General features: G+C 49.5%; 2 protein-coding genes across 8 annotated transcripts in view; one reads left to right on the forward strand and one right to left on the reverse strand.

Annotated features, from left to right (window-relative positions):
• Positions 1-18,150, reverse strand: part of HEPACAM (hepatic and glial cell adhesion molecule) — a 543,784-nt gene that overhangs the window by 456,083 nt on the left and 69,551 nt on the right. The gene's annotated exons all lie outside the window — the stretch shown is intronic.
• Positions 1-18,150, forward strand: part of PKNOX2 (PBX/knotted 1 homeobox 2) — a 329,979-nt gene that overhangs the window by 256,368 nt on the left and 55,461 nt on the right. For all 7 annotated transcript variants that reach the window (XM_050755704.1, XM_050755705.1, XM_050755701.1 and 4 more), the window contains one exon: positions 8,602-8,741. In XM_050755704.1, the coding sequence (XP_050611661.1) occupies positions 8,602-8,741 (140 nt within the window). The remainder of the gene's footprint in view (positions 1-8,601; positions 8,742-18,150) is intronic.

An 18,150-nucleotide genomic window follows, 5' to 3' on the forward strand; every position in this document is an offset into this window, starting at 1 on the left:
CTTTGTACACAGTGACCTCTCTCTCTGCCTGCTTGAGCCATCTATGTCTTTAAACTGGACATATCCCCGCACTCCAGCTCGCCTGAGCAGGCCCAGGTCTGGAGCGCCCTGGACTCTGTGCCCCACAACATTGTTCATGCCCCCTGCTGCCTCCTACCTATTAAGGCCAAACTTGGTGTTTACCAAGTGACCTCAAGCCCTGACCTCTTCGCGGGTCCTTGGCTTCTCTCCTGGTTGCCAGGAAACTGATCCGCACCTGGCTCGCCCTGACCTGGAGGGAGTGCCAGCCCTGCCGGGTCTGCCTGAAATCTCAGCGGCCCCTAGAGGGCCAGGCCTGGGCAGCCCCAGGGAGCCAGAACACAAGGTTTTGGCAGCTTAAGGGGGCCCTCCTGGGGCTGGCTGGCGCCCACTCTGCCATGTCAAATGGAGGGCTCAGAAGAGGGAATGTCCTCTTAGGAGTGTCTGTGTTTTTTTGTACTTTTAGTAGAGATGAGGTTTCTCCATGTTGGTCAGGCTGGTCTCAAACTCTTGACCTCAGGTGATCTGCCCACCTCGGCCTCCCAAAGTGCTGGGATTACAGGCATGAGCCCCCGTGCCCGGCATAATCCCAGCTATTCGGGAGGCTGAAGAAGGAGAATCACTTGAATCCGGGAGGTGGAGGTTGCGGTGAGCCAAGATGGTGCCATTGCACTCCGGCCTGGGCAACAAGAGCAAAACTCCATCTCAAAAAAACAAAAAGAAAAAGGGAAAAAAGGAGTGTCTGTGCTGAGAAGATGCAGGCTTGGGTGTTCAGCGTTTTTGGAAAGAGACCTTGTGGGAGGTGTGTGGGGGTTTAATGGTCATAACGAGCAAGACCGTATGCGGAGGAGGGGTGGCGGGGGGCATAGGAGGTGTAGGGGCACTGGGGCTGGATCTGACCAGAGGGTGGGATTTGGATTTGATTCAGAGGAGAAATCTAGCAAAAGGAAGCATTAGAATTGCTTAGAAACCAAGGTTTGCTGGGCATCTGCTGCTTGCAATGCACCCTCACATATGGTCTCACAGTAGCCCTGGGAAGAGATATTAATAGCTCCATTTTTATCTGATGGGGAAACTGAGGCCTAGAGGAACTGAGTCCTTGCCTTGGGCATGCCACTCAATTCCAAGCTGGTAACGCGTAAGGTAACCTTCTGTGACACCACGGGCCCCCTGTTCCTGCACTGGAACTCACACTTGCCTACTTCCCAGGGAGCTTATGCAGAATGGGTTCCTTCAGCAGGGGTGGCACCCATACTGGCAGGACCCCCAGGGCAGCCCACATGAGAGAAACAACAGCAGCCAGCTCTCAGGGTGTGGGCTGTAGGGTATGTGGATTATATTAACAATAACCGCCATATGCTGAATAGCTACTGAGTGCCAGCTACTTTGCATATAATTGTCTCATTTAATGCTGCACACCCTGTACCTTGAGTATAATTATTCCCATTTTATAGATGAGGACCCTGGTTGAGAAAGGTTGAGTAACTTGCCCAAATCACACAGGCAGGAGAGAGCCAAATACAAAGTAGAGATTCATCCCAGCACATCGTGCTCTGTGCCATTGTCTCCAGCTCTGGGCTGGACACCCAGTTCCCCCCAGTCGGTTATATGGTCAGGAACTGTAGACTTATCTTTTGTGGCCTGAGGATTCCGGGTCAAGGAGGTAAATCTGCAGCTAAAATGGTAGCATTCAATCGGACCTACCCACTCCGTACCAGTCATTCCTGATTCAACAGATATTTCAGATACTCTCTCTACCAGACACTGAGGCTATGACAGTAAACAGAAAAGCCCTGGTCCTGCCCTCAAGGATCCTACAGTCTAGTGAGGGAGGGAGGCGAGTGAGCAGACAGGTCGCAGCGGCATGCTGAGGGCCACGCAGGCCTGGGGGAGAGGAGCCTGACCCGATTCCGGATGCTCCGCCATCATCCCCTGGAGGAGACAGCCCTCCCCATCATGGCGGTGGGAGGTAGGAGGCACCTCGCCTATTTTTCAGATGAGGAACCTGAAACCCTGGAAGGTAAAGTTACATCTTTAAGGTTGTAAGTGGTAAGGGTGAGATTCAAAACTAGTTCTGTCTGAAACGGACGCTTCTGCTCTCCCCAACGCCAACCATCTTCTATGGGTGCTGGAAAGACCTTGGTGTCAGCCTCACTTCTCAACCATCTGCTCCCACCTCCCATGAGCAAGATAGGAAGTCTGAAGGGAAGTTGGCAGGAGGCGGTAGCTGAATGCAACTTGGGCCTCCAGGCTCCAGAAGGCTTGAAGCCCCTGCAGGCAGGTTTCCTCTGGGCTCTCAGCCTCCAGGCTCCTCGTAGCTTCGGAGGGAAGTCGACCCAGCTTTGAGCCACCTTTGGTTAATAAACCAGCTGTGCCTTCCTACCTGGGTTCCGCGTGGGAGAACTGTTTCTGGCACCATCATTGTTGGGAGAATGATTTGAACTCGTAGGGGAGAGGTTTGTTGAGGGAGTGGGACAAACTGGAACCAGCAGTGAGGACGGGGTGGACGAGATAGAGACTTAGAACACGTGCAGAGGCGGAGTGAAGTTTCATTCTAATTTGAGCCCCCCACACCTCCTGCCTCTTTTTTCACAGAGTGGGAAAAAAATCTTTCCATTCTCCTCGTCAAAGAAAAGTAATTAAATGCTCCAATTCATATAGTACGATTAGTCAGAAGGCCCTCTGTGGGCTTCTGTTTTCTCATCTGCGAAATGGAGATGATGATAACCTACTGTGCAGGATTATTGTGAAACATGAAAGCCCACATAGCGTTTTTCTCTTTTTTGTTTTTGTTTTTTTTTTGTTTTTTAGAGACAGGGTCTCGCTCTGTCTCCCAGGCTGGAGCACAGTGATACGACTGTAGTTCACTGAAGCCTAGACTTTCTGGACTCAGGCATCCTCCTGCCTCAGCCTCTGGAGTAGCTGATGCTACAGGCACACACCACCACATCCAGCCTATTTACTTTACTTTTTGCAGAGATGGGTTCTTGTTTTGTTGTCCAGGCTGGTCTTGAACTCCTGGCTTCACGCAATCCTCCCGCTTCAGCCTCCCAGAGCACTGAGATTGCAGATTACAGTGGCGTGAGCCTCTGCACCGAGCCCAGAAATATTTTATTAGCTTATTAGAACAAAACATGTCACTCTTCCCTACAATTGGAAAAAGATAGTGCTTTACAGAAAAGAAGAATCTGTGGGGGTTTTGGGTGTCATTGAGGGCAAGTAAGATCTTCCCAGCACCCCTTAAAACACACCAGGGAGCATCTCCTACTCATTTTCATGAGTAGAAGACCAGACTGCCAGCGTGGCTGGATCTCTCAGCCCCACCCAGATTTTACACACCTGCATATACATCCGAAAACTCCCAACTCTTCCCACTCCCTTTTAGAATGGGAAAAGAAAGAACCTTCAAACCAAGAATCTGATTCAAACCAAGAATCAGGGTTTCCTTAGCTGCAAGCTTAAGGCAGAACTGGTTCTGGCTAGATGGCAGAGAGAAGTCCAGTGGTTATAGCATCTACAGGAGGGAAGTGCATGGAGGTGATGGCCCCAGGGCATTTGCCCCAAGAAAGAACTCTAGGCCAAGAGAGGACATGGGAAGCACAGAACCCACTTCAGCCTCCCAAAGCACTGGGATTGCAGGTGTGAGCCACTGCACCCACTCCAGAAATATTTTATTAGCATGTGTGTAGGTGCTGGCACAGTGTCACGTCTGATAGGGGCCTCCACAGGGAATGCTGCCTCCTGCCCCACCAGTAACCATTGTCTGGTTCTCTTGATTAATCAGCACAACATGCAGAGTGAGTATTATCTCCTGCATTTTACAGATTAGGAAACCAAAGAGATCAGGAAACTTGTCCCAAAACACGTAGCTAATAATTGGCAGAGGAGCATCAAACCCAGGGCCGGATCCTCTGCTCTTTCCATTCTCTGAGGCTTTTCTGATCTCCCAGGCAGTTCTCAGGACATTGTTCAACGTTGCCTGAGCTTCCCCTGGTTGAAAAGGGACAGTCCTCCATGCCTGCACTGATGCCTACCTGTCCCTTTCCCTAGCGGGCTGCCAGGGCAGGGTCTCCAGAGTGCTCTGAGGGCTCCTTGGAGAAAAGCTCCAAATCTGGAGTGGCCAGTTCTGAGACCAGCTGTGAATGCACCAAGTGGCCTCCTGCAGTGGATAAGATGAGTTTCTTCCCATTGCCAGACCAAAAAGAATGGAAGAAAGCTACTTGGGGAAAAACTGAAATTAGAGATGTGCTAGTAAATATTTAACAACTTGCTCTCTGAGAGTGGGGGTGGGGAGTGCCGGGGCAAGCCCTGATTTGCAGCATTTGCCAATTTCCATGGTGTAAATGCTCCCACCACGGCCAATTTCAAGCTCCCAATGTGATGTCAACCAATTTGCAAAATTTCTGAAGATTTAACAATTGGCTTTCACAGGCCAGAACAAGGTGGTTTCAGCCCACTGCTTAATAGCCACGGCCTGCGCCTGGTTCACACCTGAGCCTACTTTTTAGACTGTGCTACCCAGTAAATTCCCCCCCAAAAATTCAAGTTATTCCCATCCTCCTGGCCCCCAAGCCCTGTGGACAGCTGCAGGTCCTCTCCCTTTGAGCTCCAATTCTTGGGAAGTGGATATTTCTGGCTAGAAAAAGAAACCTATTTGGGGATAAACACTCATTCTCCAAACCTGCAGGAAATGCACAGTTTGCTGACTTGGCCCCCATGAGCTATATAAATTTGAGTCATCGTCCTCCTCAGACCAGCTCTGCTGTCTTCTTCCCATACTTCTGCCAGTCACAGCCTCTCAGCTGGGGCCTCTTAGGACACTGGCAAGTGACCGCTTTTGATTTACATTTTATTCTGAGGTTTCCTCTTTCACCCACCAGGGCCTTCCCCACCCACCTTTCCCCGAACTCCTGCCTAGGAGGGGGACTTCATCCTGCTTCATCCCTCCTCATCCCAGGAGCTCAGCTAACAGGAGCCGTTTGTGGATTCCTTCAAGGACTTGAGGAAACTCACTCCTAGTGGGCAGAGCAGAGCACACTCTTCCCCCTACATGTCACCCTCAAACGAGCTGTGCAGATGTAGCTATGCCTTGCTTTATGGCAGAAGTACATTCCGGAAATCTCGTGTTTAATAATAACAACCTCTCCTCCATCTGTGAAGCGCTCTAGAGTTTCCAAAGCACTTTTACATACTACACATCGTCAAATCCGAGCCTCACACCAGCACTGTGTGGTGGGTGGTGATTATTAAAACACCCTCATGGTGTCTGAGCCTGTTGGAGTTGGAGGGGACTTCAGCTATCATGTAACCCAGCCACCCAGCTGAAGCTCCCATGTTCTCCACAGTGGCCCAGCTGGTCAGTCCGACTCTACTTGGCCTCTGCAGTGGCAGGAAATTCACCTGGAAAGGGAAGCAGCCCATTCCAGCCTTAAAGAGTTGGGGGATTGGAAAAGTATTATTTAGGTTGTCTCCTTGTTATAGATCAAATGCATTGCTTGTAGTTCAGCCCTTCAAGTCATACAGAACTGATATAATCAAATCCCCTCATTCAGATATTCAAAGGGGGCTTTCATGTCTCCTCTTCTCCCCCATCCTCCAAATCTTGCTTATATATTCCAGGTTCCTTCAAATATTCCTCATACAACGAAGTACCGAACCCCTTTACCATCCTGGCCGACTCTGCTTTGAATGTATTTTCACGTACTTGTTTAATCAGAGTAGTGCAAGACCAGAAGTTTCTGCATGCTGTGAGCAATGCCTCTGTTAATGCATCCTCAGCTAGCATTAGTTTAGGTTGGATTTTTTTGACAAACACATTACACTTTTGATACACTGAGCCAGCTGTCAACTAAAACACGGCTATTAAGCCATGTTTCTCCCTCCCTGCACTTCAATATTGGTTTTTCTTGGCCCAAATGTTAAAAGTGTTAAAGTTTAACTTATTAGATGAAGATTAATCTTATCAGATTTAGCCCCTTGCCAAAATCTGTAAAGATCTTTTGGATCCCAGTTTCACGGCATTCGTAAATTTGTTGAGCATTTTTTTAGACGTTCTCTAAATCACTGATTAAAGTGCTGAATAAGAGGATAAGGAGGAAGCATGTGACACTCCTTTGGAAACCTGCCCCAAACATATCTATCCTTTAATTGTCATCCCTTGGGTGTAGTTTGCTAATCCATGCAATTGTCCACCAGGCTGCGTCTCTCCACGTTTTCTGCCAGGCTATCATGGGAAATACCTTGCTGAGGTCGCTTACACCATGTTTTCCTGATCTGCAAGCTTAATGATCGTGTCAGATCCACAAACTGAGCTTTCTGATAGCAGTCTCTCATCTTTGTGATCCCAGTGCCCAGCATGGTGCCTGGTACATGGCAGGGACTCAAGAAGTATTTGAAGAAATGATCAGTTGCGTTAGTGAATGAAGGGATGAATCTGGCCCAGATAAGTGTGAAGATGACTGGGTTTTAGTTTTTTTCAGAATTCACTTTCTTTCTCTATTTTGAAAATTGGAACAGCATTTGCTTCTACTTTCTTTCTTACAGCACCTCCTTAATACTCATGAATTCCAAAAGGTCACCAATTTTCTTACTGATGAGAAAATAGGAGCTTAGGGCCGGGCGCGGTGGCTCACGCCTGTAATCCCAGCACTTTGGGAGGCCGAGGCGGGCGGATCACAAGGTCAGGAGTTCGAGACCACGGTGAAACCCCGTCTCTACTAAAAATACAAAAAATTAGCCGGGCGCGGTGGCGGGCGCCTGTAGTCCCAGCTACTCAGGAGGCTGAGGCAGGAGAATGGCGTAAACCCAGGAGGCGGAGCTTGCAGTGAGCCGAGATCGCGCCACTGCACTCCAGCCTGGGCGAGAGAGCGAGACTCCGTCTCAAAAAAAAAAAAAAAAGAAAATAGGAGCTTAGGAAAGTTAAAGAATTTGCCCAAGGTCAAAGGCTAATAGGGGGAGACGGTAGGATTCAAGCAATTGTCTTCTGGCTTCCAGGCACCATGATGCTATGTCTAGCCTCTTACCCACTGAGATTGGAAAGGCTCCCCCAGATCAGCCAACAGTGGCAAGGGTATTTCTGCCTAATAAACAATGATACAATCTAGGAAAGCAGGTACATTTCTTTTACAGTCTCAATCTCATTCACCATCCATCATTCATCTATTCATTGATTCAACAAATATTTATTGAACACCTACTAGTGCCAGGCTATTCTGGGCCCTACGAATTCAACTGTTACAATCACTCCATGAGTTTACGTTTTAGCTGGGAGTGAAGAGAAAATCAATAAGCACATAAATATAGAATATGGTCATGGTAAGGGCTATGAAGAAAAATAAAGCAAAAGGCGGAGGGGCTGTATGGTACTCCAAAGAGGTGGCATCTGAGCGGAGATCTAAATGAAGAGATCTAAATGAAGACATGCAAATGTCTTGGGGATATATGCACCAGCAATGCTTGTATTCACAGAAGTATAATACTTTTTCTTCCAGAAAGCAGGGACCTAGATTCATATGATGAACTTTGCAACTATAAAATATCTGATTCTTTCAAGGCACGTTCATTCATTTATTTACTCACTCATTTTCTCCGCAAGTATTTTTAATAAGCATCAAACTTTTTACTAAGTATGTGTCAGTTGGAAGCTGTCTATGAAGGAGGGAACAAGGCCTCAGAGGAGAACACAGATAAGTACATGAAGCCCAACACCACATGTGGGGAGAGCTACCATCGTACTATGGACAGGGTGGTATAAGAGATCAGTTGAGGCTTATCATCATTCACACTTTTAGACATTTCTTTGACTGAAGGAAATAAAAAAGCATGAAACTCCATAATGATGGTTTTTAAAAAAAATTAAATCGTTGAACCATTTCTTTAAACAAAACCTTAGATAGAAAATCTAATAGATAGTATTAAAAGGAGTTGCTCTGGTTGGTACAAAATTGCCGACCTCGGGACACCTTCATAAACATGTCACAGATTATGAAAACCCCTGCCCTAAATATTTGTTATGGCCAAGAACAAGAATCTGTCCATTGCCCACCAAAGACTGCTTGTCTTGAAGTGGCCAGGTAAACCAAATTTGGAGAGCCATTCAGTCGTCAGTCAAAACCCCTGGGACCATTGCCTGTGGCTTGCATTAAAGGGAATAAATAAAGCTGTGTCCAAATAACAGCTGATTCAACTCCTTTATTCCTGCTTTTCAAAGTCATCAAATCAACTGTATGATGGTCCAAATGACTCATAAGCACAATTTAAAGGGTTCATCCTATTGTTTTTTTCTCCTTCTGGGCAAGGGTTACCATATTTGCATTAAGAGTCATCTCTTTTCAGAGTGTGCTGGGCATCTCCTGGTTTTGGATGGCCTGAAGTTGTTTTCTAGAACATGCTCATTTGAAGAAAGCCAGCTTTTCTCCCCACTGTAGCACACGTACGAATGGATGCTCATTGTGTGCTCACAGTTCTCTTGCCCACATGCTGTCTTCAGGGTACAGCACAGGCCAAGGCAGACCTCACACTACAGCCTGGAGACCAGTACCTTGGCCATGCTAACCCACCATCTCCCCTTTCTTCTCTCTGCAGATGACGGCAACCGCCCAGCCACCCTCCAAGGCCCAGGCTGTCCACATCTCTGCCCCCTCAGCTGCTGCCAGCACACCTGTACCCAGTGCCCCCATCGACCCCCAGGCCCAGCTGGAGGCTGACAAGCGAGCTGTGTACAGGTAGGAGACACTTCAGCTGTGTCTACAGCCCTCAACCAGCTTCAGGCCCAGCTCAGTTGTGAGTGAGAATGCAGGCCAAAGGGTGGGCTCAACAGAGATGACGGCCAATAGCTATTCTCTCTCGGCCTCCTTCTCTCTCTACTTAATCCAGGAACCCCTCAGCTGGCCACAGTGACTCTAGCTTTCTGGAAATGTCTAGGGAGGGATATGGAGGCCTAGGCAGCATCTTCCAAGAGCAGCACTTCCTATCTCAACCAGGCAGATGACCCCTAATGGGTATCAGAAACCCTCCGCTCAGTCAAACAGGCAGCTGCCTCAGGACCCTGTCCTCGCCCTGTGCCCCATTGTTGCTTTCCCTCCATCAAGCCCACCAGAGCTTGGCGGACCTCTGACCGCACCCTCTAGGACTTGGCAGTCCACAAACTTTAGGAGGCATGAAAATCACAGCGAGAGCTTGTTAAAACACGTGGTCTGGGCTCCATCCTCAAAGATGCCAAATCAGTAGATCAAGCTATAGGAAGAGGGATATGCATTTTTTAAAAGCATTCCAGGTGAATCTGATGCGGCTGGTTATTGGACCACACTTGGATCCGTGGTAGTCTTTGTTTTTAAATAATAGGTATTGGGTGTGATTGTAGGTTATGGCACTTTTCCCCAAGAAGGGGAGTTTGCTAAGGACAGGCAGCTTGTTTTGTCTTGTTCTGCATCTGCCCCACGCATCCAGGGCTGAGTCCTGAATGTTGCAGAGGGTGGGATGGGGCTCAGGGAAATGCCTCTCTCCTTGATGAACTCCTGTTCTTGTACATAGTTGGGGAGGAAGATGCTGTCACCTGAGAACAGGCCTGAATGAGGTTCTTACAGGGACTTTGGTTATCATATCCACTAAGAATATGATAACCCAAGGTGGGGACTAAGGTGCCCAAGTCTGCACTCAGTATTGAGGCTGGACCCTTGCTCACATTCCCTTGTGGGAGCTTATATGTTCACATGCATCAGCAAGCATGGCTCGCCTCTGGCTGGGCACACACTGCAGCAGGTGCAAATGCCAGTAACACGTGGAATGATTCACCCAAGACTAATGAATAGGAAGATTTATTTCTTTCTGACTCCTCCCCCACCACCCCAATGACAGCGCCTTTATGGTAATGGTGGTAATTAGGGCTGTTATTCTCATTCTCATCGGCATTATTTTTAGTTCCTCAGATAAGCCAAATGCCTCTAATACCAACAGTTGGGAGTCCAGAGCAGTGGCCTCTGATCACGGATCCTGGCACTGGGGGCCTCCTGGGCCCAGCAGAGGGACAAAACCAGCACCCGTGCCCTGACCTGCGAAACACATAGGCCAGGCCCGGCTGCCTGCCGGTGGAGAGCTCTGGCTTGGGCCCCAAAGAACTCCAGGACCAGGTCATGGTACCTGTCAGGGAGACTGTAAGAAAGGTCAAGCTAGCCACCCCAGTGTGGGATGGGCCTCCTTCCCTCGGCCTTTCCCTCTTTACACTCTCTTATTGAATCCTTACTATTCCTATGTGCGGGCTGTGCTAGACTCCAGCAGAAGGAGGGCCAAGGTACAGGCTCTTCCCTCCGTCTCTCCAGGCACCGTCTCATGTGCAAACAAGAAACCAGAGCTACGTGGTCAGAGCAACGGGGAAGGCTTCACAGAGAAGGCAATATTTGAGTTTGGTCCTAAAGGTTGAGTAAGAGACCCCACTAGGTGGAGAAATGAGGTGGGAGAGGACCTTTCAGGAATAGCCAGTGGCCAGAGAAGCTGGCAGTGGAGAGGTGAGACTGCACAGCCACCTGTAATTAACCCGGGCAAGGTGCGGTGGGCTTGTGCTTTTGTGGGGAGCATAAGGAGGGAAGGGAGTAACATGGCCTCTGAAAACCGCCCAACAGCCTGATGACATATGCTTGTCATACTCTATTTGGAGCATTGCTACTCAAAGTATGGCCTGTGGACTCGCAGCATCACATCACCTGGGAGCAAATTAGAAATGCAGGCTCTCAAGGCTCACTCAGGCCTAAGGACTCACAATCTGAATTTTCACAAGATCCCAGGGGATTCCTATGCATACTGAAGACTCACCTCGCAGCTGCTCAGACCCCTGGGACAGCGGCCTGTAGTGAGCATAGATCATGGTCGAGAAAGACCCCCAGATGAGTGGTGTAACAGACAGTTTTTAGAAACCTAGGTTTGAGTCCCACCTCCACCGTGTCCTAGCCTCTCCGAGCTTTCATGTCCCGATGGAACTTAAGCAGCAGACTTGATAAGAATCAAAGAGATGGCCCATGGAGGCACCTGGCCCCGCGTCTGGCACCAAACAGATGGGTTTATTAGGTCCTCACCAATGGGAACCATGGGTTCCAAAGCCCTTCTCACAATACCAGGCACGTACCCTACCCAGGCCAACCTGCAGGAGAGGTGGGTCACCGCTCCCATGGGAGCCATCACATGAATGTCACTTGAAATATGGCCTAGACCTTTCTGCAATTAACACTTCTTCCTACTCCCCTTCCCTCCTGGGCTTTATCTTCTCCCACGGGGCTGACCACCTGCAACCCTTGGTGTTTGCCCAAAGTATGTCTGCAGCTGTCTGACGTGGAAGAGGGAATCCCAGGCAAATCCCGTGGCTGCCCCAGCACCTCAGGACACCGAACTGACAGCAGCAGCATGCTGGCTTCCCATCTCTCCAGTCCTGCTGCTGCCTCCTGGCCCGGCAGCCCCGGGATTGTCTCCTACAACCACACCTCTCCCATTAGTACCAGCCGCCCTCTCTGCAGCCATTGCCCCGGGATGACCGGGGAGGGAGCTCAGCCTCCTGTAGGGTCAGGTAATTTTAATTAGATTTGCCTGCCTGGGGCAGCCTGGCTGCTCCAAAGCACATCGGGGAGTCGGCATTTCATGTCAATAAATGTAACCAGACCCTTTCCATTCAGATGAGTGCCCCACACCAGCTTTTGGGAGCCCCCATCATGGCCCCTCCTAGAACCACAGATGAAGGAAGAGTGAGGGTGGCCCCTCCCTGCCTAGGGCCCTGCTGGGTGGCAGAGGGACAGTGTGACAAAGGGGAGGGAGCCTGCCAGTGCCCGGGAGGTTTTATTTGTGTATGAGGATGTGTTAATGAAATGTACTAGTTCCCTTCTGATGTGGAAACTGTGGGGTGGGGGATGGAGGGCAGCGTCTGTCTTTAATTGGATCATACCAGAGCATCATCTGGACTAATCAGCAAAGCAACCAGGGGCTCCCGCTCAGATTAATGATTGCAGTCTAATCCGAGCAGATCCCATGATTGGATACACATCGCGGGTAATTGTGTTTGTGGCCCAGGAGTAGCGCTGAGAGGGGGTCCAAAGAGGGGAGGCCAGTGGAGTGAGGGACCACAGGTTTGAACCTCCCAAACCTCAGTTCTCTCCTCCCCCAGCCCCCACCTCAACCCTGGGGTTTTCTCTCAAAGAAGTTCAAGCTTAGCTTGAACCACAGTGCCCATCTGCCCATGCTGGTGATGGGTTCGATGTTAGGTGCTGCCTAAATCGGGGGATTAGGTTGCCGGCAGCGCAGAGGCAGGGCCAAAAGGGTGAGGTTAATCCAGCTTTCCCTCCCCCTCCTCCCCTCCAGTCTCCTTCGTTCCCCTTTGAAGTGAGTGGGTTCCCATGGAAACCATGGTGTCCTGAGGAGCGGGAGAGGGGCAGGAGCTAGGCCTGGCCAGGTGCTGGTGGGGGAGGACGTTGGCTTTCCAAAGACTGCTCTGCTAAACCTCTGAGAACCAGGGACGTGGAGGTGCTGACGTTGTTGCCCATTATTGATAAGGAAAAGCTGGGCTGGAGGCATGAGCAGTAAGAAGACAGTGAGGGCAGTGGCGCTTTGCCTTTCCATTACGAACCCAGAGAGTGGAGCTGCTGGTCAGGGGTAGAGGGTGAGGTGGCCTCCGGACCCTGCCTGTCTCCTTTGTGGCATTACTCACGATTGAATTAACTGAGTTAGCATTTGGGTCAACCTTATTTCTGTTTCCCTCACTATACTGTTAGCTCCGGAGGACAGGGTCTGCGTCTGTCTTGCTCACTGCTGTATCCCTAGCACCTTACATGATACCTTAGAGTCAGCAGCTTAGACGAAGTAGCTACTGCATCAAAGCTTGTTGGATGGCTTCATTAAATAGGTTAGGGAACACCCCATAAATTATCATAGTTCTAGGTTGATGTGCTGGCAAATGTCTCTTGAGGCGGGGAAGGGGAGCAACTCCGATCTGTAGCATTTGCTGATCCCCATGATGTAAATACTTGTACCATGGCCCATCCCAAACCGCCCACCTGATGCCACTGAGCAGTAGGGAAGACATGAGCAGGGCGGGCTCTCACTGGCCTCAAAGCCCAAACCCCACACAGGGAGCCAGGTTCCAGGTGCACAGTCTCTAGATTTACATGGGTAAGCCCATCTTAGAATGGTGTTACTGATACTTCCAGCTGCAATCCTACATTCTTGGTCTGCACTGTCCTGTCTGGTCCACTCCTGGGTTCTAAATTTGAAATGTTCTCTCTTAATCAGTGAACTCTTGGAACAGCACCCGGTGTGGATGGGTGTTTTATAAATGTCTGCAGTGATGATTTTCCACCTGAATGCCGAGGCAGTCTGTCTCTTTCCATCTGCTTCAACAGCGCCCCACCTTCACTCCAAACTTCTCCATCTTTTCCGAGTGGCTTCCAAACCTCTCCTGGTCTATCAGCGAATGATCTTCCTCGCAGCTCCAGAAACCCTGCCTCAAACCATTCTTCTGCTTCCTCCTTAGTTTCTTAGCTCTGAGAATCTTGCACTTTCCACATCATGTGTCTAGTTCTTTCTGTCAGTCTCATCTCCCACACATCACAAGCTCAGAACTTCTACCCACATGGGACCACCAGAGAGCTCATGCTCAAGTCCAGCTCTGGTTCAGTAAAAGCAATGTGAGCCCTGTTTACAATGCACTTGTTTCTGTCTCATGCAGACTGGATGGCAGAATCCACACTTGTGGGGGGAAGGAACAGAGCAGGACAGTAGGCAGTGTTCAGATCGCTCCCTTGAGACTATCCTAAAGGTCATGGAAGTTCCCAGCATGATCCTGACGGCCCTATAGCTAGAGGTGCAAATGCAGCCATGGCCCTGTGTTGGGCAGTGGGAAATAGAATCATGCTCTAGAAATAGACTTGGTGAGAACTAGCTTTGTCACCTTGGGCTAGCTCATCTCTCTGGGACTCTGTTTTCTCAACTGTCAAAAAGAAAACCTATAGTAGCTAGAATACAATAAGATAATATCTGGCATACAGATCAGTGTTTTGTAGACTGGGATATTTTAAACAGAGGAGCCAGCATACGTTGCTTTGGCCCATTCAGGATGTGAAGTCTGGTACATTCAGGGGGGCAGGATTCAGGGTTACGAATCCTGGACTTAGGCTGCCTGGTTCACACTCTAGCTCCATCACTGGACACTAAAACTTTCTGTGCCTCAGTTCCCTCATCTGTAAAACGGGGCTAAAAATAGTACCATCTCCTTATCTAGATTGTCATGAGGTTTAAATGAGATAACGCAGGTAATATGTTTGGTAAAGAACCTGGCAGGAGGTCCACGTTCTGTGGGTGTCAGCCGCTGTTGGACGTATTGGTGTCAGGCAGGAGCTTGTGAGCCAGGAGGTAAATGCTGAGAGGCGGTGCAGCAAGAGGCAGGGCTGCCAAAGGTTTCCAGTCAAGTGATCTTCGCTCTACAATTCAATTAATTATTAACTGAGCTCCAACATGTGTAAGGCATTGTAAATTCGGAAAGGGGTCCTGTCCAGGGACAGAGGGAAAGATAGGCACAGAAAGTAGCAGCGACATAAACTTGGCACACAGTATGGGCTCAAAAAAGTATTTGTGGATTTGACTGCAGAGCTTCTGGCCTACAGTGTAGCGTGGGAGAGTTGCACTGCTTTTCCCAAGGGAGGTGAGCCCCAAGAGAATGACAGCCATGCTACGGCGCCTGGGGCTGGGCTGGTGGATGGGGTGGGAGGAATCTCTCCAGGTTTGAGGCTGGACAGATAGGCTGGGTCCTGTGTGACTTCCTCTGTAGCAGCTGCCTGGTCAGGACCCTGGGAACTGGCACTTCCTAATGAAGTGTCTTTGAGAGAACTCTTCCACCCTGTGACCAAAGAGTGTGCTGGCTCCTGTGAAGCTGACCCTGGGGCTTAACCCTCTGCCTTCCCTGGCATTGGGCTTGGTCATTCCTGGAATGTGCTGGGTGAGGTGGCCTGAGAATGGTGTGGGAGACATGCAGCCATTCCAAGCAGAGAAGCTGGGACCAGATGCTTCGTGCCAGGGCCTCTGGACTACTAGGTGCTGTGGGCAGATGTTCCAGGCTGTGTTCTTGGCTGGGCTTTGTGGGATGGGGGTTCTAGCAGATAGTCCCTGCTTTTTGAAGCAGCTGGGTTCACTGGCACCTGAGGTAACATCTCAGCTCCTGACTAGAGTCAGAGGGGTGATCCTGCTGGAGTCATAATCTGAAAAGTGAAACCATGCTCAGATTTCGTCTGTACCAGGCAAAGCCCATTCCCTGCCCTTTCTACGGCATAATAAGGCCTCCTGCGCCAAGCCCAGCCTCTGCGACTGCTGCTGACAGGCCCAGAGGCTGCAGCTGTCTTGCTCAGGGAGCAGGTGTGCTCCGGAGGGATGGGTCCTGCTGCTTCCATGGCTCACCGGCCTGGCCTAGGCATTATCCAGGGTCCCCGCCAAGACAAACCCCATTGAAAAGAGATCCACGAGTCCTGAAATCTGATGACTTTTATCCTCACAAGGCTATGTTAGGATTCAGTGAGATAACCAATGCTAACAGCTGGCAGTGCTTGGCACACAGAAGTCTCTTGGTGAATGGTAGCTACCTTCATGAAGAAGGACTACACCAGGTCTGTCGCCCTTACAAGAAGGAAGACAACCAGCAATTGGGCCTCCTGCAAGTGCAAATGATGTGGGGTGGGGTGGGAGGAGAACAGAAAGCTGGGGCCATGAAGGTTCATGTGGCCAGTGCCTTCTCACTGGGCCTGAGCTAAGCCAGCTTGCCCATCTTTTAACCATAGTGCCACTTGCTGCTTTTCCCAAGCGCTGATCCTTTTCATGGTTGAGTGGAAAGAACCTGAACTGAGACTTTAGTCTTCATTCTGACTCTACCGTCGAGCAAATCATTTAACTTCTTTAGATAAGCTTTCCTATCCCACAGGGTAGGCATCAAACGAGGAAAGGAGAGATCTGTAAAAATGGTAAGGCCTCTCCAAACACACACAAGTATTATTACAAGAGGAGGTTCTTTTAGAAACTCACCAGATGAAGCGGATTCTCTCATACAGCAACAGTCTTGTGGCTCCCAGGGTAATCCTGGCAGCTCAGTTCTTGGACCCCAGGATGTGTATGACTCAAAAATAGTAGAGAAAAGGGGGAAGGCAGGTAAAGTGAGTCCAGTAATTGCTCACAAGTAGTACATGGGAGAGAGGGGAGAGCACACGATTTGGAGTTTGAATACCTGGATTTTAAATCTCAACTCAGTTACTGCATAGCCTGATGCAATCATTTAACCACACAGCACAGCCATTTGCTAGTGAGTGAAATGGGAGTGAGAAGCCCATTGAGGTATCAAAATGCAATAAGCACATGTAAGAGCACTTTACAAAGTGCCACTAAGTGTGTGTAGGTGTGTGTTTAGTCCTTGACTGTGACCAAGACAACATGGTTAGGGCTCACCTCCTCACAGCATCTCTTCCCCTTGAAGTTCTTTCTCTAGGGGGGACTGGCTGAATTTCTGGTAACGGATGGAATCTCTGACCGCCTTTCACTAGCTGCCTAATTTCAGGAAAGACACTTGTCTTTTCTCTTTTGTTTCTAACTTTTATTTTAGGTTCGGGGTGCAGGTGCAAGTTTGTTATACAGGTAAACTCATGTCACAGGAGCTGTTGCACTTCTCTTTTCACTGCCAGAGTCACCTCGCCTTGTTATGAAGGGGCTGGACACCACATCCCCACCAGGTCTCACGTGTCAGGCTCTTTGTATTTTTGCCCTCGCAGAGCAGTTTTAACTTTCAATGTGTTGAGATTTCACATAGATGTGTTTAATGTGCCGGGAGGAGTGTGTGTGTGCGTGTGTCTGAAGGAAGGAGGGCTGAGCAGACTGCGACCTGCCCTGGGCCCCACACTTGCCGGGAATGGACCTGTCCACCCACCTGGGGGAGGAGAGCTGGGCTGGAGCCCAGGAGCCCTGACAGATGCAGCTCCAATTTAGAAACTCAAAGAAGTCCTCTCCAAGGCAACCCAGGCGAACACACCGCCCACTGGGCAGGACTAAAAATACACCCGCATGGTTTCAACGTCACACCTGAAGTAAAAATACATCCAACCAGGGGCCGCTGGCTCGCTCCCACCCCGCTCTGTTCTCTCCATCTGGTGCTTCCACGGGGAGGAGAAGCAGAGGGCTGGACAAGCACCTTCCTCCCTACTCCCTCCCCTCCCTCTAAGACCTCACCACCCTCTCCGCAGGCACCCCCCAGCAGAGCCCCGAAGAAGGCAGGTCCTTTCGTAGCAACTGTGGCTAGAAGCTGCCAGATGGCAAAATCTGTTCCAAGTCTCCCTAGTATGGATGGATTCTGAGCCTGAAAGAACTTGAGGATTGTGTCTCAGAACCTTCATTCCTATAGTCATTGCTTACTCCACTCATTCATTCACTCATTCCCATTCACTGATTCGTCAAAAATGTATTGATCCTCTGCTGTGTGCCACACACTGTGCCTAACCCTTTCGAGTTCAGAGAGAGAGAAAATGTGGTCACCGACTGGAGGAGCCCACCATGCCTTGAGGAAGACGGACCTGTGCACAAACAACTGTGCTTAGTAGGGTTTAAGAAGTGTCATAAAATAAATAAAAATAAATTTCTGTTGGCAGTCCTTTTTTGGTAAAAAGAAAATGAGGCTCGAAGTTCTGATAAATTGTGAGATGTCCCTCCCCCTCCTCTTTCTGGGCGTCTATTTGAATTGGCATGTGGGTTTGTTTTCCCAGCCAAATGAGTCCGTGGAGATGGGAATATAAATTTATTGGAGTGGATGGTGTCAATGTTGCCCTGAATTTAAAAAGTGCCCACGCACCATTCCAGGGAAATGGAGCAGGCATTAATTGATAGTTTACTAAGTGCCAGATACTCTCCATGTTTCTTCATTTAATCCTTATAGGAACCTGCATGAGAGGTGTTATCCTTGATTTAAAAGGAAACTGAGGCTCCAAAAATTCAGTAACTTACCCAAAGTGTAGCTTATTTCAGACCACCCGGCTTCCCACCCTAAATTGTGAGTGAGGTTAAGGAAGAAACCCCTAGCATTTGCTGTGAGGGCTCAGAGGAGGCGATGGTTTCTCTTGCTGGAGAGACCAATGAGGG

The sequence above is a fragment of the Macaca thibetana genome, chromosome 14 (assembly GCF_024542745.1).
Source record: "Macaca thibetana thibetana isolate TM-01 chromosome 14, ASM2454274v1, whole genome shotgun sequence".
Lineage (NCBI taxonomy): Eukaryota > Metazoa > Chordata > Mammalia > Primates > Cercopithecidae > Macaca > Macaca thibetana.